Raw genomic sequence first — 27,512 nt, 5'->3', positions numbered from 1 at the left:
CCCATCACAGATTTCTCCAGAGCCCAAACAAAAATAGCTCAGTGCACCCCTCGCTGTAAGGATGTGTAAATTCCCAGTGAAGAGGTTTGTGTCCCACAGCACGGCAGCCACAGGGTGGAAAAGCAGTTACCACCTAAAAACATCAGTGCAGTGGCAGAGCCAGGAACATCAGCATATTCCAGTTTTCAGGAACATATATTCAGTAGGAATTTGACAGTGATTCAGTTCATGGCTACCCCAGGCTATGCTAAGTGGATGTGTCTCCTGTGGCTAAGGAGGGAGGCAGACTCTGTACCTTGCACTGAAATTCATGATGAGTACTCAGGTAACGTGGCACAAGAAAAGAGGAAATGAAACCTCAGCATCTCTCTGCAGTTATACTTACAGAGTAGAAAACTAATGTCATGGTGATACTATATTTTAAGGTTTTATGCAAATCTTAAGCTATTCTGGGACTCCAAACACCTTGGATACTGCAGACATAACCTGGGAGGGAGGAAACAAAGCCAAACACTCTTCTCTCTCTCAGATCAGCTACCAGGCTGTTGGCTGGCAAGATGGTGGAGCCCATCCTGGCCACAGGATCTGAAAGTTGGAGAGCACTGGGGAAAGCTCCTAGAGATTTCAATAAGCTTGAGATCACTTCTATTTCCCTCAGTTTCTCCACTTAAAAAACAAACCAGAAACAAAGGCAAATACATTTAAAACTCCTCAGTATCTCAGATTATTACGTACAGCCAACTTATGACTCTTCAGCAAAGGGACAGATCCTGCATGACAACAAGTACCTCAAACCACTCTCCTCCCCTCAACTGCTGAGCAAATCAAAAGACAAACCCTTCTCATGGTTGGCCTCAGCCACTTCCTCTTTAAAATCAGATTCTGCAAAGCATATCTTAAAAAAAAAAAACACCAAACCTTTAAAGAAGCCAGCTAATTTTAAAATTTTATTACAAGAAGTCTGCAAAGGCACCACTGGGTACCATGTTATCCCATAAAGATGTCAGCTTTTTAGTGATTGCAGCTCCAAAGAGGAGGCAGAAACAATAGAGCTCTGCCTTATATGTACAGTGGCTCTGTACGACAGAGACCGTTTCCCCAAATGGTCAAAAAATTGAAGCAGCTCCACTGTGGTTTTCAAAAGAGAACTGCTCTAAAGCACACATCCCACAGCAATCCAAATGAAATAAAGCTTTCAGTGATACCTACCAGGCTTCCCAGAATCAGCATCAGCACGTTGCACCATTTATTTATAAGGATATTTATAAGGATATTTCCCCAGGCAGTGAGCTTCCTGCCCTGACTTTGCTACACTGAACTGACAAAACCTTGGTGTTAAACTGCACTTTGTGTGCACACAAACATCTCTTTGGCTGCTGGTGATTTAGAGGCTCAGCAAACAGGGAAGGGAGATCTGATGCCCTACTCTACACTTGATTCCTGCATAAAGACCGTGCCCATTGCAGAGACTGAACACAGCTTCTGCTCCATGTTCCTGCCACCAAAAAAGGAGCTGGGAGGAAACAAAGCCAAACACTCTTCTCTCTCTCAGATCAGCTACCAGGCTGCTGGCTGGCAAGATGATGGAGCCCATCCTGGCCACAGAAGGGATGTTATCTCTGCATATTGAGCCTGAGCTGATCCCACAGAAGGAGTGCAGACCCAGGTTACATGATCAGACTGCACATCCAGCCCTGCCTCAAAGCACCCACTTGAGGCCCTTTGCTAAACGGTCCTGGAGAAATAAGGAGGAAAGTAACTCTTCACTTGTTTCTCTGCCACTATTCTGGTTACTTAATGCTAGTAAATTGTCATACAAGAGTTGTCCTTTAGGCAAGGGATAAATGCTGGTGGCTGGCAGCTCTGGTACAGGATTTCCTGCTGCAGTTGTCAAAGGCTACAATGACTGAAAGATGAAGAGATGTGAGCATTTCAGAGCCTCATACAGCTTAGCATTAGGGAACTGCAGCTGTATTGTCTTCTAGTTGCATGTGTCATTGTGATCACTGCAGAGTTTTAATTCCATTAATGCCATCCACTCTATAATGCATGATGCAGAAAATAGCTCATGTGTCTGCTCATATTTGCAGGTACAAGGTGAAGCAGCCAAGGTGTCAATCTCAAGAGGAAGAAATGAGGGCAAACGATCCCACTGCTTGAGGAGCACCTTGTTCTGCCAAAGCAAAGAGCATTGGCTGTGACACAGCCAAACTCCTGCTCTCCTGGCCCAGATGGATTTCTGGGAGCTTTTGGGAGTAGGAGTGCAGCAGCCAAGCCATAAGGGGCAAGAGAAACGAGAACTGCTGCAATAGGAGGAGGAGGGAATTCATCCTATGGCTTCATTTGGAGCTGAGCAGTTCCTGCATCCCCTGGAGAAGTCGGTGAGAGCAGCACTGGTTGAACAATATCCCATTCTGCACTGGGAGTTATGCAAGAGCCGTCCCAGTCACACGGGCAGAGGGGAGCAAAGAAAGGGCATTATTCACAGCCTGACATGGATGAACCCAGTTTAACACATGCACTTGGAAAACACTGTTCTCTCTGTTCAGTAATATTATTTCACATTCCACTCATTTTGATAACCTTTTCCTTCTCCATCTACTCTGTTGACTGCCTGGAAAGTGGAGTAATGCCTTCTCCTGAGAGCTGCCAACACGCATAACTAACAGATTTTTTTCCTTTCAAGATACCACTGAGCCTCATTTTGCAATAAATAATTTACAAATTCATACATTTAAAAGCTAGAGAAATTTAGAAGGGAAGCCTCTCTGTTTCACTTGACAAGGAAAAAGCAGCAGGGTAGGGACTGCTTCCCAGAATTTACCTAACACTCTCAGATTGATATATGAGCAATATGCCACCCTTCACTCTGATCAGAAAAGGCCAGCCTTGGAAAGGGATGTAGAACTAAGGAGTGTCAGCCCTCTACTTCAAACAGTAAATCGTGTCTTTGTACCCCTTTGACATGGCCTCAGCTTTGGAAAAAATCTAGGGCAAGCCCTAATTTTATCTGTGAAAGAAGTATCATAAAATCACTTTATACAGATAAAGCAGAGATGATCCCCCTCTGTTATAAAAACCCACATGTGGTGCTACATCCTTAACAATCTGTACATGCATTCATCTGTCAAGTGCCCTGGCAAATCCAGGAGGCAACAAAGGATCAAATCTACACGGTGAATTTACAAATAAGAGCCAAGCAAATTACAAGACCACAGAGGTATTTTGTCCTTTGATGTGCAATAGCACTTGGGGGAAATTTTCTGAGCTTGTTTTTCATGTACTGTCCTCATTTCTAATGGCATCCTTGATGCTATTTGCCACGCAGTCTCCTGATGCTCAGCATACTAGAAAGATATTTAGATCCCACAGATGTAAAGGAAAATGTCTATTTGATATCTTCACAGGACTGAAACAACTCAGAGTAGAATAAAGCAGACCTCTGGAGGAGCAAAACCTACATTTTACAAGGACCACCTTGGACTAGAAAAGATTTCTTACCTATAATTCACTTTCCTTTCCTGTCCCTGCAACGAGATGTTTGGTATATTTTAAGCTTCAGCTTTTTCTTTTTCTGTTCTCTTTGGTTATGGGATTTTTTTGTTGTTGTGGGTTTTTTTGTTTGGTTGGTTGGTTTTTTGTTTGGTTTTTTGGGGGTTTTTGTTTGTTTGTGGTTTTTGTTTGGTTTTTTGTTTTGTTTTTTTTAAGAAACAAACTTTTTCAAATGTTCTGTCTATTTTCTGCCTACCTGACTCAAACTCAGGGAAGACAAAACTGCCCTTACACATTGTAATATGGTGTTTCTGATCTGCTTCTGAGCAGATGTGTAACTCCAAAAAGAGAAGCAATTTAAAGACACTTCCTTCCATCTCCATTGCTCCCTTAAGTTACAGGTATTGGACTTGGATCAGTAAAATTTACACTTTAGGCATCCTCTAAACTTTTTAAACTTTAAGCATCCTTCCACACATCCAATTTTGAATCAAATTAAAGAGAAAATATTTCCAGACAGACACACTGGAGCAGGACTGGATGTTTAAAATTAAGCTCAGTTCAAAAGCTTCACTGAACGGGGATCAATGTAAAAAAGCCACAAATGACTCTGCAACCAGACAGCAACTGAGAAATGAAAATAAAGGCCTTGTGCCATCTGTGACAATAATGGATTCCAGAATTCTGCATCACATGGAGAGCTGTCCTGCTCTAAACTCAGGACCATGAGAACAATTCTGGGAACACTTCATCACATCCAATGACATCAGAACATCTTCAAAGTGCTGCTCAAAGGGCAGGAAGTTGAGTTCTACCTGGATCACAGGGGAAACAAAAATGTGTGGAAACTGCAAGCAGCCCTCAGGGAGCCCTCACAAGCCTGACTGTCACAGAATCCAGGGTGTTAGTTAAAACTGAGTTTGCATAAACTCCTTTAGAGCCATGTCAGCTGTGTTAAACTCAGATATCACCTACTGAAGAAAACTGACTGCATCTGTTTAGAATTTTTATGCAAATAAAGGTTTCTGCAGAGATCCCCCTGTTTTTAATTACCGTGCAGCCTGACTCAAGTAAGGCATTAAGCCTCAGAGGGTTTAACCTCCCATTGGGATTGAGGAACTAAACCTATCACAGCCCTGTTTACAAACAGTCTCTCCACCCTCAGCTTACCTTTTCTACATCTGCTTTTGTCACGTTGATGTCAGCATCCATTTTCTCAAAATACTGCTGGGCTCGGTCAGCCTCTTTGCAGTCACGTTCAAACCGCCTTTTACTCTGACGAGGAAAAACAAAGGCCTTCATTGCAGGAAGGAAACAAGACACCAAAACCTACCTAAAATCAACACCTGTCCCCAAACCAACCTGTGGTAACAACTGTCAGATTTTGGGACTCACTTGTTCACTCTGAAATACATTTCCATATTAAAGAACTCCAAAAAAATGAAATTACCAGAGACACATTTTTTTGTTCCATTATTCAGGTTGCTTGATGCTACCAACATCACTCATATTTCCATATGGATTTTTCCCTGTTAGCACCTCTTCTGCTCTTGTAGAAGAAATCCTTCTTCCAAAACTTAACTCCTTCATTTTAATAATGTACACTGGAGTTACTAACATTCATAAATGTGCAAGAAGTACTTTTGGCTACTGATGCCCCCTTTCTCTATCCTCTCCTGTATTTACAGTCTCACTTTTCATTCATCACATGAACGACAATTCCAATGTATTCACTTTTGAGAAGCAGCACCTCACTCAAGAGATGGTCCTGTTCAATTTATTCACACATTATTAAGCTGTTCAGCTTTCAGTGGAATATCTAAACAGGATCCTTAGGGACTCTGCAGTTCCAGCAATGCTTAGCACACCTTTCAAGTCATATCAAATGAAATACTACTCATGATAGAGATAGATCCCACAGAAAGCCAAATGTACTATTAAAACAGACTTTTTCATGTGTGTTTAAGTCAGCAGAGTTTTAAAAATCCCATTTATACATCTTTTATCCCTATACCCTCCTCTTTCCAAATATGATATCTGGAACCATCTCTATGAAAACAACAGAAAAATGTTTTAATGTCACATCTGAGGAAGTTGCCACTTACTGCTTCAAGCTGTTTCCAGCAAGTTTCAATGTGCTGTTGTGCCTTTCTGCCATCATGGAAGTGCTGTTTAGAAAAAGAGAAAAAGAAAACATTTTTGAACAACAAAAGAACAAACCGTCAAGTACGCTCAAGAAAAAAAATCCAACCAGAAATCATTCTGACAGCTGTGTTCTGCAAGGCTGCTGAATTGAGCAGGTGTATGATGACTATCTAATGTCTCAGCAGGCTGCAGATGGATATTTGCATCAATTATAGTGGTTAGTTCGACTAAGGCTAATTAATCCCTTTAGCAATTCTACCTTGTATTGTTCACTGTATCTCATAATTACTGGTTTCCCGTATCATGAGATCTGAAGCACTTTTATCTGAAGAGTGTCTCTTTGGTGACAGACTGAACACTAGCTCTAAATTAAAATTTCTCTCTACATGGAATTTACCAAGAAGCCCTTGATTGGCACATTCTAACAACTGATGTTTGTCCTGATTTTCATTCAGACTCAACAAAAAAACCTCTTCTTCAGAGTTACTGGCTGTGTGTGCAAGGCCAGCTGCTCATTCCTCTTGAGAGGCATTGGTTCTGTGGGTCCCCCCAGAAACCCTCCTCTCCATCACACTGAGGGTGAGGGTGTGTGCACACACTGAGGTGTGACAGAAGTTTTAAATATTAGATATCAGCCAAATGACAAGGAACTTCTCTCCTAGCACACCTTGTGAAATAAGGCTCTTAACTGCAGTTGGTTTAAAGAACAGTTCTTAGATCTTACATGATGATTTTGATCAAATTATCTAATGTGTGTTAGATATTACCCCCTCTACAGAATCACAGAATGGTTTGGGTTGGAAGAGACCTCAAAGACCACCTTGTTCCAACCCCCGGCCATGGGCAGGGACACCTTCCACTAGCCCAGGTTGCTCCAAGCCCCATCCAACCTGGCTTTGAACACTTCCAGGGATGGGGCAGCCACAGCTTCTCTGGGCAACCTGTTCTTCCATATGCCTGGCTTTTCCTCAGGACAAGAAATTCACTCAGGATTGTTGTACCAGCCAATGATCCAGCTCTAGACAGGAATGTTAATGCAGCCCCCAACTCACTGCTGGAACAGGGTACTCCCCTTCCTCACAAATCTGCATCTCCCACTACAGCAACTGGTATTTTCCTGTGTCAGGGGCAGATCTCTGGAGCAAGTGTGTGATGGACATTTCGGAGCTGCTGTTCTGGCTCCATCAGACATGACAGTAAAAAGCCCCAAAATTACAATTCTCTATCGTGCCATGTCCAATAAACTTGTATTACCCTAAAAATCACATCAACCACCTTCAACTTGAGAACAGAAGAACATCTTGGCTACACTGAGTGCTCTGGATGCTGTTACCTGGAGTCCCAAACACTGGCTGCTAAGGAGGGATGCTCACCTAAGGTTGAACACAGGGGCATTCTGTAGCTTTATGTGTCTGGATACCTGGAAATTCTCACAGCAAACAAGAGAGGCAGTGTCAGAAATGCTTTTGATCCTGGCATGTACTATGGAAGGGAGCACAGCCAACAGCCTGGCACTGCCATGGCCACAGAGAGACCTTCTGCCACCAACCCTGGTGGTCCTGGTGCAGTTCAGATCCCTGCCAGGCTTCTCCAAACACTCCCTCACCACATCATGACATGAAAAAACCCCAGACACCACTGTAAAAGTGCTGGGGCAGAGGGGAAAGGCTCCAAGTTGATTTCGGTTCCTTTTGTAGATCCCCAATTCCTTTCAACTCTGCATGTGACAGATGCTTCATCTTTCCTGCCAGGGGCTTTGAAACTCTCCTTGTTTCAGGCTTGCTTTTGTAATTAGAGTTTAGGAAAACAGTCCCAAGGAGCAAAAAAACAGTCCCAAGGAACAGCTGTAATTTAACACTACATTTTTCAACGTTTTGCTAATGAGCGTGGAATTCATGAAAGTCTTAACAGTGAAGCTGGAAGTAAAATGACTCTGCTGCCTTCGTGCTGCCTTTCCTGCCTCCACCAACCTCTGCCTGGGTGCTCCCTGCTTTGCTGGTGTAGGAAGAGACCTGATTTGAGAACAGCTGGTCTGTGTGAAACCCAATACTGTCAATGACCCATAAACCTCAGGAAAACAACATGCCAGGTTCACTTAACAGAAAACAATTGTAGAGAGGAGCTGAAGGATGAACTTGGAAACAAAAGCCTATCAGATAACAGGACTGCCCTGAGCTTGTATTTTTAAACCTTTGTAGTTAAATAATGTCATTTTAACAAGCCATCCCTGTTATTTCCAAATTTGCCTTCTCTGTAAAATAAAATCTACAAGCTGCTGGAAGTACAGGTAGTGTGACTGCATCTCATTCAGATTTTACTACGTTTTCTTTTTTTTTTTTAAGAAGCTCTTTTGCACAAATGGAGCACTGAAATGTAACATGGGCATTACTGAGGATTATTAAATAGTGAAACAGAGGACCTGATGCTGAGTGACAGTCTGATAAATACAAGTGCTTCACATTTTGGAGATTTCAGTGCAATAGTGCCTTTTTTAGTTCAACCATTTTCTAAATATACTTATAACCCCCAATTCTGGTTGTGTTATCCCATACATACCCTTGCTATGAGAGCTAAAGCACTCCTGCTTTCACAAATCTTTTTTTTTTTATGATTCCTGCCTTCCAAAAATTCATTTTTTTTATATACAGCAACTAAGAGAACCTATATTTCTTCACACACACCTCCTATTTTATGGGTAAGAAACTGAGGCAGCATGGTTAAGTGATCTGCTCAAAGTCATACAGGAAGTCTCCAGTTTCCTCAAACCCTGCACTATCTTCAACTTCCGCAAACTCATTTCCTTTACAATCCTCTTAAACAGCAAATGTCCTTTACCTTCACCTCCCCACCCCCAAACCCAACCAAAAAAACTCTGAGGTAACTACTCCTTGCTCAGGTTTCAAGTTACAAGTTCTAATTTAAATGAGTTTTTTGAACGATAATTGGTTATTTTACAAGAGGTCATTTAGCAGATGGAAACATGACAAATGTTTAAGCAAATCATATGGAAAACTATCATTCCTGGTAACACCCATTTACACAGCACACAATGATGAAATTAGAGTAGTTGATGCAATACAGAATATTGGATTTTTTTTCTCCAAAACTTAACACCCAAACTACTGCTTTGTATTTAAAAAAAAAATCAGATTATGAACAAGACATGAATTAATGAATCACACTTCAAGTGTGCCAGTAACATTTGCAGCAGCAGGATGCTGGTGGTTCACACACCATGACTTCCTCCAGATTTTTCACCCATATCCACAGTATTCAAAGCACATGTCAAAAACACAGTAAATGAAAGGTTTGGGTTTATTAGTGTTCATTACCCAACCTCCTGAAGTCACCTTTTAATCTATACTTTGCAGTCTTAGGCAAGCAAGCACTGTGCCCACTTTAAGATTTTCCTGAAAAATATTTTACCCAAATATCAGACCTACCAAATGGCTCAAAGCTCAGCAGCACTGCCCAGACTCAAACCATACATGCCCATGACTGTCCTTTTTCCCTTTGTTCCAGCCCAGCTCAGTCAGGATGTCAGAGAGTGCTCTGAACAACCCACGATGGCCATGCTTTAACTGGACATCTCCATCTATTCCAGCACACAGGGTAACACCCAATAATGCAGTTTTTAGGTGATCTCATGAGAGTTCACCAAACTGCAGAATCAGTTTGGAAAAGACCTCCAAGATCATCGAGTCCACCCTTGGACTGATTTCCACCCTGTCAACCACTCCACAGCACTCAGTGTCATGGTTAGTCTTTCTTTAAACACCTCCAGGGATGGTGACTCCACCACCTCCTTGGGCAACCTATTCCAATGCTTGACAACACTTCCAGTGAAGAAATTCTTCCTGAAATTCTGAAATTCACCTATTAAGATTCGAGATATTTTTGTCAGAGTATTAAGTTGCTTATGTGAACACTGTGGATTAACTTAACTTTTTTAAAAGCATTTGGTATATTCGAAAAACTCCAAGCTCAGGGAATACTCAGCTGTAATAAGGGAAGAAGAGTTCCAGGAAGAGCAGGAAATGCACATTAAAACACACAGTGTGCACGAGTTTTTTCCTTTGTAAATCCACAGGGATGGCTGTGCTCTCCTCATTAGGATGCTGCCTGTGCCTGTAACAGCTGGGGACCAATCCTGGCTGCTGCACAATCAAAGACAAACCTCTCATTGACTTTTGTTGGGCTCAGATTTCACTGGTGTTGATCAAAACCCCGGGAGCAGCGAGCGAGGGACCGACAATGCAGCGCCTGTTCCTGCCAACACCACGACAATTAGGAGCAGCAGGATATTTTTGCACAACTTCCTTGGTATGCACGAGGGTTTACACAGCCCCACAGCTCAAGCAGACAACAAAAGCTTGTTAGAAGATGCATCTTATCTTCTTTCTGACCTTTTGAGTGGAGCAGCAGAAAAACTACAGTTAAAAGCATCTTATGAAGGAGGACACAGTCCAATAATTTTGCTGAGGAATTCCTGGGCAGTTTTAAATGAAAGAAGTGCCTGAAACATGTAGATTATCAAGCATGCCAACAGGGCTGCTTAGGTTGTGCCTAACCTGATCATATGAAACATTTTAAGAAAGGCTGTAACAAGACAGCCTTGTGTTCTTAAATAGACAGGAGTTAATTACATGGTTAAACTTAAGATTTGCACATTTACAGTCTGTTTATATTATAAATAATCAGAAAAAATAATCTTAATAAGTCAATTTATATGCATGGTGTATAGTTCCTTTGACAAAATACTACTCAAGAATTTTCAAAAAAATATATATATATGACAAGGCTGCTTCATTCTCTTCTTCTGTTTACACACTAGACAATATAATCCACTGAAAAACCAGCTACCTTTGACTTCTGTAACCAACACTCCCAGCTCATACTGATAGTCAATATAAATACAGCACTTCATCCTCCAATTCAAATTCTTATCTCTATTTTTGTTACAAATGATTCCCAAAATAATGACTAGTGATTAAAGTACACCAGAGACGGAAATAAGAGAACATTACTTTTCCCTCAATTTTTGCAGCAACATTTGCAAAAAGCCTTGTCAAATGTTTTTTTCCTTCCCTGGCTGCAAAGACAGGAAACAGTCTCCTCGGAAGAAATCTTTGTTTCCAGGAATAGCAACATGTTCTTGAGGTCTTATCACTTTGAGTTGTAGTAAGAGTAGCATAAGACAGTCGTGTGAAAGTTGACATGAAAGTCATGACTATTTTACACAGGTTCATCAGTGCTACTTCTTAATATCAGGGCATAACCCTGTTCTCCTTTGCAACCTTCCACAGGAACGTTGTTCTCAACATGTACCCACCAACTCAGTCAAGCCTGGAACAGGTTATACAAATATCTGTTCAAGGTTGATGTTAATTTGACTGAAGTGTCTCCACCTAAAGCGGTGCATTCATTCCAAATGAATTCCAGTTAGGAACCACTAAGAGCAAAGTTTCTCAGGCTTCAGACAAAGATCAGCTGCACAAGACAAGCAGAAGTAGCTGCTCCTGCCTATCAGGAGTGATGATCAACAGAATCTGATCAACAGAATAATGGATGGGGCTTGGAGCAACCTGTGGAAGGTGTCCCTGCCCATGGCAAGGGGGCTGGAACGAGATGATCTTTAAGGTCCCTTCCAACTCAAACCATTCTGTGACTCTGTGGTGATCAGCATAAACCTCGAAGACACTGTGGCAGTAACATTTTGGTAACTTGTCATATCATGCTGCATATGACAGATCAGGTCCTTATGTTGGGAACTGTAACTCTGAGCAGAGCAGCACTGCACTCCTGCAGCCTCCAGGACAGCTCCATGGGAGCAAAGCTCCAGGGATCCCTGGGAGCACTCTGCTACACTGGCCAACAATTGGAGAGGTCCTGCTGAACCATCTGCCTTCACAGCAGCAGAGCCAGAAGGCCTGGATTCAGTGAGCACACAGGTGTGACAGGTTGTTTGGAGATCATAAGCCCCCAGGGATGGATTGGAGTGGGATACATCCTGTCCTCAAAAGCCCAGCTATGCCAAAGTCCTCTACAGGAGCAAAACTTGGGCTTTTCAAAGGGAGGTCCAACATTACTATTAAAAACTGGTATGAAAAGAGATGTTTGTGTTTTTAAATCCTTCAGTGAGAATAAAGGAACGCACTACTCTAGGTTCCACCTCTTCTCATTCCCAGTCTTGTCACAAAGCTTCTCTTCCACTGATCCACAATTAAGAGATGTCATTTCAATAGAAATGCTCTGTGACACTCCCATACACTAAAACTAGATGTACAAGTTAATGCCTCAAGAGGCAAAGAAACACTTCTAACTTCTTTAAATAGCTGCACCCTTTCAGCTATTTCCATATCACCTTCATGTACACGTACACCTACAAACAAGTATCAAGACCTGCCTCGGATACATGAAATATTGAATGTTAACTAAAATGCCAGCTGAACTTGCCCACACGTATCTCGTGCCTCAGGCCTTGGGTGAACACCCTTCTCCACAGTTAACAAGTGCACTGATCATGTGGCTTTATTGTTGCTCTTTCATTTTAGGCCAATCTCTGTGGCTGCACAGACAGAGCACAAAGGGAAGTTAAGCACACCCATGGTCATGTTCAACCTCCCTCACCCTCAGGCATCTCACAGTCATGCACTGAGCAGGAAATGGCATCTCATCTTGTCCCTCTAACAGGCTCTGGATCCACAGTGCAATATTCAGGCTAATTCACAGAAAATGGAACTACATTTGTTAGTAAACATGTTTTATTTCCCAATCTGAATCCTTCATGTGGTAAACAGAAGCCAGTTTATTTATTTGAACTATCACTTCATAGTTCAATGTACCCATTTAAAATTTGGAAGATCATGATATTAAGTTCAGTGGTCTCAACTTTAACCTCACTAAATCCAAAGTTCACATTATACCTTTTGGCTGGATGGCATATTAGTATTAGTTTCCCACACAAAAACATTTTGGAAACTCTTGTAATAAGCAGTTGTTTTTTCCATCACAGACCAACCCTTCAGAGTACAATTACATGATACATACCAATATCTAACAGAGTTTCGTGACATTTGTACCACAGTTTGATGGAAATAAAAAACAACTTCATAGTAATATACAGAATTTATTATGATCTTTCCTAAACAATTTCCTGCATTCTTTCATTTTTTTTCCTAGCTACTACCTAACACTCTGCTGGCACAATTAAACTTAATGGAATACAGCTGAAACACCTTGTAAGAAAGAGGATGAATATATGGAGCAGGAGTGTTGTGCAGTGTATTTACTGAGCACAACAAATTCTCACATAAATACCCTTATATTTAGATTAAAACTAAGACTTCTAACTCCCTTCGTGGGGCAGTGAGCTGGAAGTGGGTTGGTCCCAGAACAAGAAGTAGGTAAAGCTCAGCTTAAATCACATCCACCCGAAATTTGAAGTTTGGCAAATCACTTCCTTTCACTGTCTCTCTTTTCCTCTTCCCACCCCCACATGGCCCTTAATTTGTCATTTCTGGAGGGCAGCATTGTCTCCCCTTGTGCCTCTGCAGCACAAAGCACAGCTGTGCTCCCAGCACACACAGACCTTGAGGCACATCCCAAATGCAACAGGGAAAAATCCATTGTGCCCTTGACAGGGCCGTGTGCTGCCACCCTGCAGGGTGCACCAGGCTGGGAGAAATCCTGTGGAAAACCACAGCACCATTTGCAGAACAGGGCACTATTCAGGGTGAACGAAGGTGACAGAATTCCTCCAATTATTTACTTTTCATCAACACCTGAGGGGCTACAAGAAACAGAAAGTTCTCTGACATGCACCCCCCTGTCTGAACGGACACGGGGAGGGTGAACACGCTCCACCAGAAAGAACCAGACCGGTTTTGCCCCCGTGGTACCCATAAGGATGCATTCATTCCCTGCTTCCCTTCTATCCCCACACAAAATGGAATGTATTGACATCAGGTAAATTCTCTCCCAACCACAGAATCCCGGTGCTGCACCAGTTCAGGCTGCAGCAAAGCTCTTGGCTTCCATCTGACTTTCATGCTTGATTGTACGGAGCCAGCCCAGCCCCAAGGGGAGGTGGAGGTAGAGGTGAGAGCAGCAGCAGTAATAAGAGGGATAGTTCATGACTCCCAAATACATTTTTAGCAAGGCTGACATGAGCAATGGCTACAGAGAGCAGCAGCTGCCAGGAGGCCATGAGTCAGACCTAGTTTGTGGCCACAGATCTAAAATCAGAATTGCCCGAGGAAATAATTCTTGGATTTCTATCCAAACTGCAGCATTGAGGGGTTTCCTCAACAATAGTTGAGAGAATATATAAACCAAGTTATCTCCTGTGAAGTGTTAAGGAAAAAAAGAAAGCCAACAAACAAATTCTCAACACTTGGGCCACATGCTTGCTCAGAAGTCCTTTCAGGTGTCACCCAAAAGGAGGGTAGAAAAACCCCCAGTGCCTAGATTTTTATTTTTTTTTTAATAAAACAAAGTATGTTGAGTACACCTTAGCAGGCCCAGCATGTGGAGAAGCAGGTTGCCTCACCTAAAGAATCAATATGCTGCTAATCTTTGTCTCATATGGAGAATAACTGGTGTGCTTGCAAGCAAATATCACACACAGCAACAGACCCAACTGGTGGGAGAAGAACTGAGTGTATTTCCAACCCGGAAATGCTTGGGAAATAAAGTCCAAACGCTTTTCTTTGACATTACTGAGCTCACCACCTTTTCTTTTGTCGCAGATGAACAAGATTAAGACCCAATTCTGTGATACTGCAGTGCCTCCAGCTCAAACTTGGCACCTTCCAGAGCTACCCCAAAAATAAGGTTTTGGCAAAATGAAGAATGACTGCAGAAGTATGTTCTTTCCCTGAACCACTCTGAGATGATTCCCACCTCATTTGTGTGGTTTGCTGATGAAGGTCTTCCAACAGCAAAGGAGAATTCAGTCAGAGGCATCTGCCCTCAGCAACCTCAAAAGGAAGATGGATGGGGCATAATCTCCACATATAACAGAACTGAAATTTGAGCTTTTAAGCAGCAGGGCCCTGGTTGAGTGTGAGAATTACTCACATGAGAGCATGGACACAGTAAGATCAAGAGAATACAAGAAGCTGAAGTGAGGAACTGCACTACAAAGAGTTTCACTTCACTAGGCAGCTGGGAAGAACTGAAACAGCATAAGGATTTCTCCCTCTCACATTCTCACACACACAGGGGGTGTGTGCCTGACTTCAGTGATTGGGAGGACAAAACAACTCACCTGGCACAGCGACAACACCAATGAGAGCTACCCTATGGAAGGGGAATGCATAACATGATATAGTCTAATGCACTGATTGACCTTTATTGCTAAAGAAATTAGAATTTCACAAAAAGAGTAGTTGCTTGATTTTTCTTACTGTTTTCTGACGATCAAAAGCCATCATGCAACAAAGTACATGATCTGTAAAAACATAAAGATAACCCAGAACTCTCCAAAGCTCCAAATCAGACCAGAAGAAAGAGGAGGTATGTCTTTTGAAGAACAGCACCAAACCACTGTGAATTTGCAAGTCATCCCCTTGTCCAACCTGCAGACTGTCCAGCCTGGTTTTGATTAGCTGCTTCTTCCCTTATTTTCACCACTAGCAACTACCCTCTATGGAAAAGACACAATAGGCAGCCATCAAATGCACCTTTCACAGCATTTGCATGCCAAATGAATTTTATCCAGCATAAAAACAATGTAAGGCTTGATACAGTAGCAGGTTCTGCACTGCTTACAGGCCAGGGGCCTGTACTTGTCAAGGAAAACCCAAGAAGTGTGATTTATTATTGTGTGATCCTGATCATCTGCTGGTGTGATTCCACTTGAACCAACAGAGTTAAATGAGAATGAAAACAGGGCAGTGCAGGCAGGCACCAGCCCCTGTGTTTTTAAAGATCACCATCCACCCTCATCTCCCATGACTCCAAATGTTGTGTATCAAAAGGGTTTCCTTTGGAAACAGAAGCTTTAAAGTCAGATGTTTTTATAGATATTAGGAAGAAATTCTTCCCTGTGAGGGGGGTGAGGCCCTGGCACAGGTTGCCCAGAGAGGCTGTGGCTGCCCCATCCCTGGAAGTGTCCAAGGTCAGGTTGGATGGGGCTTGGAGTAACCTGGGATAGTGGAAGGTGTCCCTGCCCATGGCAGGGGGTTGGAACAAGACAATTTTTAAGGTTCCTTCCAACCCAAACCAGTCTGTGATTTGCCTGACCACTTTCTGCTGAACTTGAGTTCATATTTCACACATTTATAATTCTGACATCTCTATCATTTCCATCTTCCAGGTGGGAAATTACATCAAAAAGAGCAAGGGGGCTTATCCATCTCAGTCATACGGAAATCACTGGAAATTTGTACCATTTTACAGGTATTTGGACACCTGAATGACTTCATTCAAATTATACAAGACTCGGTGGACAAGAATGTGGGTCTCCCAACTCCTGCATATGGTCCTAGCCCCAGGAGTGGGCTGATCCAAATGATTCTATGAACCTGTAGCACAACAGCTGATGGCAGAACAAGCAGGGAGCACGAGAACTCTTGCCAGCAGAATTTCTGGAAATACCAAGTCATTCATCAATTGATATCATAAAAGGTTCTGCCAAAGCAGCCACCCTCTGTGATATTTACACAACAACCACCTTCCCCTCCTGCAGATCCCAGCATGATTGATGCTTTTACAGAATAAAGTGAGAGGCCGTGTATGAAAAATGCCTGAGGGCGGGAGCAGTTTCCTTTTCAACACCATTTGCTCATAAATGATAATCTACAGGAATCAGACAAGGATTCCTAATCCAAACAGCTTCTATTCATGTTGCAAGAACAAAACAGCCACGACTGACAACTGTTTTCTGTTAAAGGCCAATAATTATCAGCAACAGCAGGTAAATACACCATCAGTTGGGTTTTGCTGTTCCCATGCTGTTATCACTCAACCAATATTAAAATAATTTTCTTGTCATTCACCCATTACTTATATGAGCCATACTTACTACAAAAGTTTACAAACAAAACAGAAGAGCAACAGTTACTGCTCAAATTCTTCACAAGAAATATTGCAAGTCCTCTTTCATCATACTCGAAATGTCTAACAGATATTCCAATCAATTTATGTGCCCATATAATTGAAAAATTAGGTAAAAACATTAGAACTGACAGGAAAATGCCACACTAGAATGCTGGGTTTTTTTGCTTTGCTTATTGTACAGATCCATGCTGAATACAAGGTCACAGAGTGGCTGAGAAAACATTCTCATCACAGCTATATGTGAAACATCCTCCCTTGCTGCTGCCAAAATATTACATCCCTGAAAGATTACACACCATTCTGCAAATTAAAGGTATGTCTATATATTCTTTTCCTCTGTTGACAGATTTATCATCCTAATACTATACTTAGGCAAAGATGGTGATTTCCAGGGCTCTGGTCCTGCACAACACTTCAACACATGCTTAATGTTTAGTGGGACTATTTATAAATGCACAAGTTCTGCAGGAGTATTTTTGCACTTTCTAGAATAGATCAACAGTTTGGAAATGAAATATAATGCCCTGATACTCCCTTTGCACTTCGCTTAGTCATTGTATACCTGTGCTATGAGTACTTGTAACAAAAATGCTTAGAATCACTATTTTATGCCCACATATCCAGGGGATAAAAGAGTTCAAGGCAAGGAAGGAAATCACATCTCAACTATCTGCCTTTCAGAGCTGGTGATGTGCAAATTAATCAGCTTTGAACATTCACTGTAGCAGGCAAATAAGTTCCTAAAGTACTAGTTAAAATAGAGCACTAACATAAAGCTGCTAATTCTACCAGTCTTGAAGGACAACAAGTTGAAAACCAGACTCCCCATCCTCATCAAACAAGACAGATCCCATATTTCTCATTAGAGTAATTTTTTACAATGCCCTGTTGACCAGATCTGCCTGAGAAGCAGGAAAATATGAACCAAAATCCACATAATTCTTTCAATCAGCCTCAGTAGTACAGTTCCTACTATATTATTTCAGGCTTTACACAGTGCTACTGGCCTCTTCCCTGAGCAAGCTTTTGGCTAACTGAGCCTTAAGCACAGATGGGCCTCTGACCTTATTTAGCAGGGATTCTCCTCAAGGCATTGCTGTCTGATTTTATAACATTTGATTCCAATGGTTCAGTGACTTGGCCCGGGCACACAACCCATTTCTTCAGTGCTTGGTTCACCAGCAAAGCTCATGTTTATTATCTACAAATAAATTTTACTTAACATTGAACTCCACTACCACTAATTATCTGTCTCAAACAGCAATTAGATGTGAATAATAAATAAAAAAAGGATCAATTACCGATTTCCTCTCTTGTTTCAGCTCCTGCACATAGCGTGTTAACTCCCCAGTGATAAGAGAGGTCATGTTCTCTGAGATGACCTCGTGCTGTCCAGCATAGTCATTCATTTCATTTAAAGTGGCTAGGAAGGCTCTAGTTGATGTGTACCTGCAAAGGAGAAAAATGCATTTTTACTTTTAGTCCCTCCCTTTTCACACAGACACACTGCAAAGGGAGGTGGGATCCCCCTTAAGCATTTAGTGAGACTGAATGTGAATGAGCACGGATTCTCTGGAAGGAATTTCTCCAAAGGAAGCCTATCCCACACACTGACAGTTGTCTGATAAATCTATCTCGATTTAGACAGTTTGACACTGGCTCTTAAAATATCACCACTTCAGAGTGCCAGGTTCTTTATCAGCACAGCTCTGGGACTTGAGCATTCTAATCTCTATTCACCAAACATTTCTAGTTATACTCTTTTCAAGTCCTACAATTCAGTGCACAGAGTCATCAGTATATCCTACCTGGCAAAATCCTGTCTAAGCAAGCAAAATTTTGGCCAGCATAGCCTAGAAGAGAAAGTTTTTCATAGTGTAAATTAAATTTAAATCAGCTACAGTTTATAAAGTTTTCAAAGAAGCAATGAGTTTACTAACCAGGTGTTCATTGTCAACCCATATTTTTAGTACCTTCCATTACAAGGTTTATTTTTAATATAAAATAATGCCCTATACAGCATTCCATGTATTATTAAAAGGAAGAAACAAACATCTGTGCACACAAGAAACAGCAGATTATGTCACTGGTATATTCAGCCCAGTGCCAACTGAGCTGCATTTAAATACCCCAGCTGGCTGTGCCCAGCAGCAAGACACTGGTACATTCCAGAAAAGCTATTATTAAATATTATTATTATTATTATTATTATTATATAGTAGTGGCCTGCACTGATAACATCACCTAAAGGTGAAAAATCAAAGAGGAGATATTTAGAGAACACAAAGAGGAGTGGTACAAGGAGAAATGAAAAAGGCATCAGGAAAAAAAAATCCAGAATAAACTTAAAAAAGAGACTTAAAATATAAGTCCAGTACAAGCAACAACATTCACAGTCAAGCTGTGAAATGAGAGAAATCCCAGTTGCAAAACAAAAAGGAGGATCAAATCCACAGAACTACAGACTGACAATAAGCTTGGAAATGGATAATTTTTAGCCAGGTTGTCTCAAAGCAGCATCTGAGGCTCCCAAAGGTCACATGACAAATCCCCAGACATTGTTTTGAGACATGGAGAAACTACACTGAGGTGAACACTATATTTACAAAGGGCAAAGGACACACAGGATCCTCTGTGCCACATCACATAGAATCATTTAGCTCCAATATTCTTCTCCAGCTATGAAAGATGTGTCAAAAAACGTTGCAGTAAACTCAAAATACCCATTTATGGTAGAGCTGTCCAAAGGCAGATTTATCCCTAATCCTGGGTACAGACCAAAGCAGCCACTGTGCTGGTAACATAAGCTTCCTTGTGTAAATACCAATATCTCAGGAAACAATGGCATAAATTAACTGATTCCCAAACAATGTTACTAAAAATAAATTAAAAAGCAAATAAAAAGCCTGTTATCTCTCTTAAACAAGACACTGGAGTAGCCCCATACAGAGCAGCTTGGGGGTCTGACCCAAAAATCTAAATTAACATAATCATCCAGTTAGATCCATATCCAAAGTAATTTGAAATGTTTCAAATTTCAAGGTCAAGGGTTTGAGGCTCCTGCTGGGCTCTCCAGAGGCAGAGCAGCCTCCTGCAACCCAAGGCTGAGGGTCAGACCCTGCCGTGCCTTCCTTCAGAGCTGCATTACAACACTCCGAGGTTGAGAAACCCCAGAGCCACAGTGCTCCAAGGAAAAAGGTTCTCACTCTGGCTTACAGCCTCTCTGTTGGGAAGGTCTTCTTCTAGAAAGTTCTCCTTAAAGAATGTCTTTATTTTCATCAAGGGCAGGAGTGTTCTTAACAACACAGTCTATCAGGTGAATCAACAGTGGCCAGGTGAGGCTGTGCAACACCCTTCACGTTGTGTGTCCATCCATCCCAGGATACTGGGAGTAAAAACTATATCCTTCACCCTGCTCTGCAAGCCTGCTACACCACCGTGGTGTTAGAACATTATCCCTTTAGTAAGTTACTAATCTGTGTTGTCAGCCCGTTCGAGTAATTTAATGCTTAGGGAGACTGCTAAAGTTTCATGCTAAAATTAACAACTGTTTCTGTTCCTGCTGAAAGCAGATATGAATTTGGATGTTCACTTCAAAGAGCCAGGATCAGTCTGGCTTAAAGTTTTTAAGGCACATTAACAAAAAATGAAACAAAACCCCCAAACCAGGCATCCAGAAACTGTTACATCTAAAGGGAACTGAGTAGTTACAGACCAAATCCACACTCTGAAGATCCACTCCTTAGTATCTACCACATAAAGGCTCTTTCTGCATCTATGACTTCTATATTTTTTACATTTGACTTTAAAATCTTTGCCTCACAAGCCAAATCTTAATTGATGACCCAAACTTCTCCCCTTCCTCCATCAACATGCTCACCCAGCAGTGGATCATGACCATACCTGTATTCCTCCTCTTCTTTGGAGTTCTTTTTGGGTTGGTATTTCTTTGAAAGATTCCTAAAATCAAAAATACAGATACATAAAATTAAATTTTAAAATATCCCTTAAAATTTACTGGGTAAGCTTTGCATTCTGTGGGGACTTCAGTTTTTATCTGCAGTGACCTGACACCTTTCCAGAAGTACGAATGAAATCAGGCTTTGATTGTGTCACAGCAACACCCAAATAATGGGTTCACAGTGCCCCAGGTTTGCCTGCCTTTAGCAGGATGATTAGAAGGAAATGAAGAACCTTCATAAAGCTGTGGGAAACTGCACTGAGATGGCAAAAGGGGGATCATTTTGTGATTATCAACTAATGCTGGGGGAAGTGTGAAATTTGATTATCCCAATTAGCACAGATGATTGCATCTCATTACCCCACAGCCAGTTAATGATTTAATTTTAAAATACCAATATGCCCTTCAAGTGATTGTAGCTTGAATGAGAAACCTGATCATCACTGTTAGCACATGTGACTGTGATTATATGGTTTTCATTGCCCTGCAAACCCCTCAGCAGCAGCAAATCCAGGGTTTCATGAAGGAGTGCTGCCCACCTGACCCTCACCTTGCTGATGCTCACAGCTCAGCTTTACCATCCATAATGCACTGCAGCACAACACAACCCCCTGCACCCTTCAACCAGTGCTCACCAGAGAGCTGACAAATCTTACTCAGCAATTTTAAAGCCTTTTCAGTGCTCCTGTGTCCTAAACTCAGCCCTACTACAATGTTCCTCCTGGCAGCCTCTCACCCTATTGTGAAAGGGAAGCCCTTTGTTTCAGCTTTACAAGGTTGTTTCAACAATTAAAAGCAGAATACAAGGAGCATTGGTGGAATCACAGTCTGAAGGAGGACCATGTTTCAATGACTTATCCATTCCAAACTCTTTGGAGGCCTCCCAGAACACAGTTGTAAAGAAACTGCCTTTTCAGAGGTGTAACCCATTCCCTGTTGATGCTGGTTTTACTGATGAGTGGGAGACAGCAGGGCCTCTCATCTCACATTTCTTATTCCTTTTGCTCTCCTTGAGGAATTAAGGAGCATCTGCCCAAACAGAGGAGTAGCCAGAACCCTGGCAGATTTGCACAGACAAACATGTGTTCCTCAAAATTTAAGCATCCCAACTGGAAGGGATCCAAATGAGGATCTCCCTTCCAGTCTCTGCCTTCTCTCACAGATCATGCTCTGAGAAAATAAACTTTTCTCTAGTTCTGCAGGTAGCAGCTTCCACCAAACACCACCAGCATGGGAAGAATCCTGCAAACTGTCCTGCATGATGACAGTAAATCTTACATCACCCTTTGCATACCACAGGAATGCCTCCCTCCATGCACCTGCTGGAAGAGGAAAGGAAAAACCACAAGGAAACATGCACTAATAAGGCATTTTCACACACAGTCACTACTCCATCTCCCTGCACTGTCACACTGCCCAATTAACTCTGACATACACAGCTACTGGCTTCTTGTGGATCTTTAAAGGTGCAGAAATGCTACAGAGCTGAGGAAAAAAAGAAATCTAGTCTGCTTTCATGGAAAAAAACCCACCACCACTTAACAAGGATTAGCCTCTGGGTTAAACACTTCATTATTTCCTATGCACTTTATACAACACCTAAATAGAGTCTATATATTTGAGTTTTTCCCCCTTTTCTAAAATCAAAAATAAATGTAGGATTTTAACCACGATACACAGCAAAAAAACCAAAAATTATTCTGAATCCAGAAGTACTGCAAAAGTTCAGCAACAGTGCAGTGTCATGACCCACCCTCCAGCACTTCCCATGTTCAAGCTCATGAAGCAGTGAGAATTTCAGTGCCAACAGTGACTAAAGAGGGAACTAACACATAATAACAAAGAGCAGCAGTAAAACACCAGTTCTGGAAGGATTCTGTGCTACCCTTTGCACCTGTCTCCATGAGTGTTTCTATTTGCCTTTCACTCTACATCATTTTTTTCCTGCCTTTCCAGCTTGTTTCTCTGCTCCCTTATTTTAACTTGTCTGACATCTTCCTCTCTCTCTCTCACATTTGTCACCCATCAGATTCTCAGATTATCCTGATACCTCAAGCATTTTTTCCAACACATCTTCCTCCAGGCTGTGTATCCATCATCACATTAGGCAAGGGTTTTGACATCCTTTGTGATGCTTCAGCTGTGTGTGCTGTAAGGGAAGTGGTGACTCGGGAAGGAGGACAAGGAAACACCACCCCAGCACTCAGAGCACAGCAGCCAGCACATCAATTACATCCATATTTGCAGGATTATAAAGAGGAAGCAAAGGAGCACTTTTAAATAAAAGCCAATTAAACTTTAATAGATGACCAGGCTGAGATGTAGACAGTCAAAGAGGAAAAACAACTATTTAGGGAGCCCAGGGACTGAGCAGAAAACACAAGTTTCAGAGAAGAAAATAAATTTCAGCAGCTTCCCTTACACTATAAATAAAATTTTGAGTTCAATACACATGAGTAGCCTGAGTTAACTTGTTCCTTTTTAATAGTATCTTCTGCATATTATGACATGCAGTGATGTGCTGCAGCCCTTCTGCACCAAATGGATGTGGTACAAGAAAGGTTTGCACCAGGCTCAAGGAGACTTATTAAATAAAAGCAGATGCATGATTTATTATTCTTTCTTAATGTCCAGCACTGTTTTACCTCAATATTTGACAAGTCTACATTCTTGTTTTTTTCTTTTATACCTCTAACTTCTCAGATGCCTCCAAGCAGCCCTGTGTTTAAGAGCTCCTCAGGGACAGATGTATTTGTCCTCAAACCATAAAAATACAGAGAGGCAAGAAACAAACAGACCAGGTTTGTTTTGGAAGTCTAGAACAGAATAAGATATAAAACTCAGGAACTCATAGTTTCTAGATGGTGACAGGTAAAACCATCTTTCACTTTCCTTTAACATTTTGTTTGTGTGTTCATTTTCATAATGATGCTCTTTACACCTGAAATTTGTCGTCCTAAGAAACCCAGTGAGTCTGGCAGGAGATTGTTCATAAGACAGGCCAGCTCACACAGATACTCTGCTGGGGTTTCCCAGTCCACTCACACTCTCTTTTCTTCCAGCTCATTTTGCCTGTGTAATTCAATCTCTGCTCATCTCCATAGGATGTGAGCAATTTGTTCCTGCACGAGTCATCTTCTATTTCCTGCTTGTCTATAACACAAACCCTGGGGAAGCCTCGTGGCGCTCCCCTGGGAGAGCACATCCCCATCAAGCAAGGCAGGGATTTATCAACTACCAGCTCCTCATAAATCACAGGCCATTGTGCATCTCTAACCCACTTGAACACAAGCAAATTCTGGGTGATTTTTTTTTCTTTCAAATAAAACACTGTGCTTTAGATCTACACAGACAAACTGAAAGCTTGGATCCCCATCTCTTTAAACGCTGAGAAGGTGGAAGGAGTTCTAATATGTATTATCATCATGCAAATTAATAAAAAAAAAAAAAAAGAGTTGTGGATTTACTGGAGGTGTTAGGAAGAATTATTCCTGCTCTCCCCTCCCCAGTTAGCTCCACCACTTCCCAGTTTATCACTAAAAGTAGGGGCTACCAACAGTGTTGCCCCACAGCCCCTCAGCAGCAGCAGGACTTGCCTGTGTGTTGTTGTCCCTTCTAAACCCTGATCACCTCTCAGTTTTTATTACCTTGCTGGGAAAAGCAGGGTAAAATCTGCTCCCTGTGGGAGGGTTCTTAGCACCCCTTCCCCATTTACACTGGATCTGACCTCAAGGAATAGGTTTTCTGTCTGGTTCACACACACCCGTCTCTATTGACAACCTGATGGTCGAACCAGACATGTAGAAAGTACTTTGCAGGAATTATTTGAGATAAATTCACAAAGATCTCTGCTCTGTTTAGGAGACACCTCACAAGACCTATGGCAAGATTACAAGGCTGTAATTCAAATCTCAGGCTGCAACCTGGTTAACTCCAGAGACAAATCTTCCAAGGGCTGGGTCTGACTTTCTGACCTGCAGTTTCTCCTACGCCTGTCTGAGTAAAAGAAAACCTAAACTTCGCCTAACAAGTGATCATTGTTCTCCTGAATTCTTAAACCCTTCAGCATTTACACACAGCAGCCCTAATTTCATGGAAAATATTACAATGCTGCCTCAAAGCCTGAGCCATTAATCATGCATAAATCGTGAGTAAGCCCCAGTGTGCTATGCAGTCACCTAAATAACCCTTCTTTCTGCAGAGCAGAGATAATAAAATAGTATCTTAAATGAACTTTTGCTTTCCAATCTCTAAATCAAAGCTATTCTCTGAAAGCCATTATTATAAACCAAATCACCACTATCACAGCAAACTTAAGAGTTGATTACAGGCTCTGAACAGATGCAACTCCAAGTCCAGAACTTTACATATCAACTTACCTAAGTTGCTTTGCATAGCTGAGTTCAATCTCTGTTCTTTCTTTTACAAACTTGATGTACTTTTCCAGAACATCAATACCCCACTGCGTGTGTTTCTCTAAGTTGTCAAACTGGTCCTGCAATGAATCATAAAAAAAAAAAATAGTTTAGTCTCATTGAACATAGATAACTAAAAATAATACACAAGGTATTGCCATACAGAAAGTGTTAATAATATTTTCCATCACCACACTTAGACATATATTGTAGCTACACAGGTTTTTAAATTGATGGAAATCTGTATTTTAACATGAGATCCATTCAGTAACATTCTTCCTTCCTCATTTCTGAATCAGTTTCATTCCAGAAATCCTGGCATTTCTACTAAATACCATCTTCTAATATAAAGACATACTTAGGCAAAGGATAAGAAATAGATACTCTTGGTAGTATTTTATTTTACTCTGAAGAATTAAAGCACTTCCATGACTTTGAGGTCTACTTTCAATTAATAATTCTTATCTTAGTCTGAGAAATATAGACTTGAGCTTTGTTGGTGTTATTAAAATATCATTTAGAAAGTTAATAATCTTTTTACAAAACAGACTTTAACTCCCCTACAGTTTGTTTTGTTCTTGTCATGACAGTTCTAAAACAGAACACATGCTAACAAATGACGCCCCCCAAAAATGACACTAGCTATGTTTTCAGTAAGTTTTCTCATCTACCTCCATTTATACACAGATGCTACTTTGTTCTTCAAGTATTGTTGCCCTCCAAAACAGTCACACATGTTTTCAATAAAATCAAGAAGGTTTCACAAGTCAGTCTGGGATTTGCAAATGCCAAGAGAAATTAAGCAACTCTAAATCCAAATTAGTTATCCGAGACAGTTTATTACTATCTTCAGATTGAACCTATAATTACCTCATTTTTCAGAATTTGCCTACTTCAACAACACTCAAATTCCACAGTCATCCATTCCACACAGTTTCGTAGAAGTTAATGTTACTACAAGATTTGAAATATAATTTCAAACTCTGATTCTGAATACTTATCCTGACAGAAACAGTGTAAAATAAACAAAGGCTTTAATATCAGCCTATTTATTAGGCATCAGGTTCCACTGTGGTTTAAATGGAATACAGAGAGTAAGTTTGTACATCTGCAGCACAAAGGTAGATTTACCAAAAGGTTCTGACACAAGTGATGCTTCTCTGCAAAATTTTGGCTTTGTGACTCAGTTTGCAGAGGTATCACTGACTTATCAGAGCGATAAAAGCCCATTTCCTTAGAAACACAGAGCAGAAAAATAGCAGAATGCTACAACAAAGCCTTAGTTTTTGATTATGCTGCTTTAATCAAACACCACTTTCTGCTCTGTGGCACATTTGGCAGTGACAGTGTTACACACTGGTGGCAGGAGAGATTCTGCCAGCATTGAACACAGGAGCTAATAAAGAAAAATAAACCTGCTAATAAAACTGCTTTAACTAATTTGAATTGGAGAAACAGAAACCATATTAGAGGAAATCTGCAAAACCCTAACAAGAAGCAAGTTAAAGCAGCAGGTAAATACCCATGGAATAGGGCACACAGGGTTTGTGCATCTGTGTATTTGCTCTGGTTTAGCATAAGGTACTATTTCAAACCAAGTCAGCCAAGCCAGACCAAGCTTCAGTTTAAATTATGTCTGTTTTAGTCAATTAAAGAGGCACTCGTGGCAGAACAGCAAAAGGGCAATAGTATAAAGTTACAAAAATCTTAAAGAACTCCTGAGCCTTGCACTCCAAGAACTATGACCAAATGGTTAAGTGTGACTGAAGAAAAAAAAATGTAAACTACACAGAATAAAAGCCTGACTTCCAGCTACATAAATTACCTTGAACCAATGTAACATCAGTCACTCAGAAAGAGGATGTATGTATTCTGCAGAAAGGGAAGACATTGACCAAGCCAGTGCATATTTGTCTATATACAAATCTTTATTTCAGACAGTTTCACAGCTGGGGAGAAGACAAAGTCATGGGTAACATGATGGATCTCTCCTCAAATCAGGCAGGAACACAATGTGCTGCCTGGGGTACAATACAGCACAATGAGGCACCTTCTGCTCTGCTTCAAACATACAACCTCTCCATCTCTGGGATTGCACCAGTGTCAGGAGAGCAGTGCAAACATGGCCTCTTTAAGGTTTCTGATAAAAAGGTCTTCCAGCTCTCCCACACCCTACTCCTCCACAATTTACATTATTTAACATAAATACATGCATATAAAATAAATACCCCACAGGCCAGTCCATTACTCACAAGTTTAGATGCATTCACACACTCCTGACTTTGAGAAGGGAAAACTCAGGGAGGGAAATTCACTCCCTAATCCCTGTAAGCAAATTAACCACCATCATCAGATTTATCAGACTTGTACTAAGGAACTAACTTATTATCCTACTGTAACCCCATCTGAAGAGGAAAGGTCAAGGTTTCCCACCA

The 27,512-nt window shown here is 41.3% G+C and overlaps 1 protein-coding gene across 21 annotated transcripts in view; it reads right to left on the bottom strand.

Moving 5' to 3' along the window:
* The window catches only part of FNBP1 (formin binding protein 1), a 97,660-nt gene that overhangs the window by 41,625 nt on the left and 28,523 nt on the right, over positions 1–27,512 (bottom strand). For 12 of the 21 annotated variants that reach the window (XM_051807711.1, XM_051807706.1, XM_051807707.1 and 9 more), the window contains exons 2-7: positions 25,042–25,157; positions 20,605–20,661; positions 18,510–18,554; positions 18,003–18,150; positions 5,598–5,660; positions 4,663–4,767 (exon numbers count right to left, since the gene is read on the bottom strand). In XM_051807711.1, coding sequence (XP_051663671.1) covers positions 4,663–4,767; positions 5,598–5,660; positions 18,003–18,150; positions 18,510–18,554; positions 20,605–20,661; positions 25,042–25,157 — 534 coding nt within the window. The remainder of the gene's footprint in view (positions 1–4,662; positions 4,768–5,597; positions 5,661–18,002; positions 18,151–18,509; positions 18,555–20,604; positions 20,662–25,041; positions 25,158–27,512) is intronic. The other 9 variants (XM_051807709.1, XM_051807710.1, XM_051807715.1 and 6 more) reach the window with 1 other exon arrangement.

Source organism: Manacus candei, unplaced genomic scaffold (genome assembly GCF_025592945.1).
Source record: "Manacus candei isolate 608988 ecotype Guabito, Panama unplaced genomic scaffold, ASM2559294v1 h1tg000071l, whole genome shotgun sequence".
In the NCBI taxonomy this organism is placed as follows: domain Eukaryota; kingdom Metazoa; phylum Chordata; class Aves; order Passeriformes; family Pipridae; genus Manacus; species Manacus candei.
Note: the sequence above shows the minus strand (reverse complement) of the source record. Positions and strands in the feature narration are given on the sequence as shown.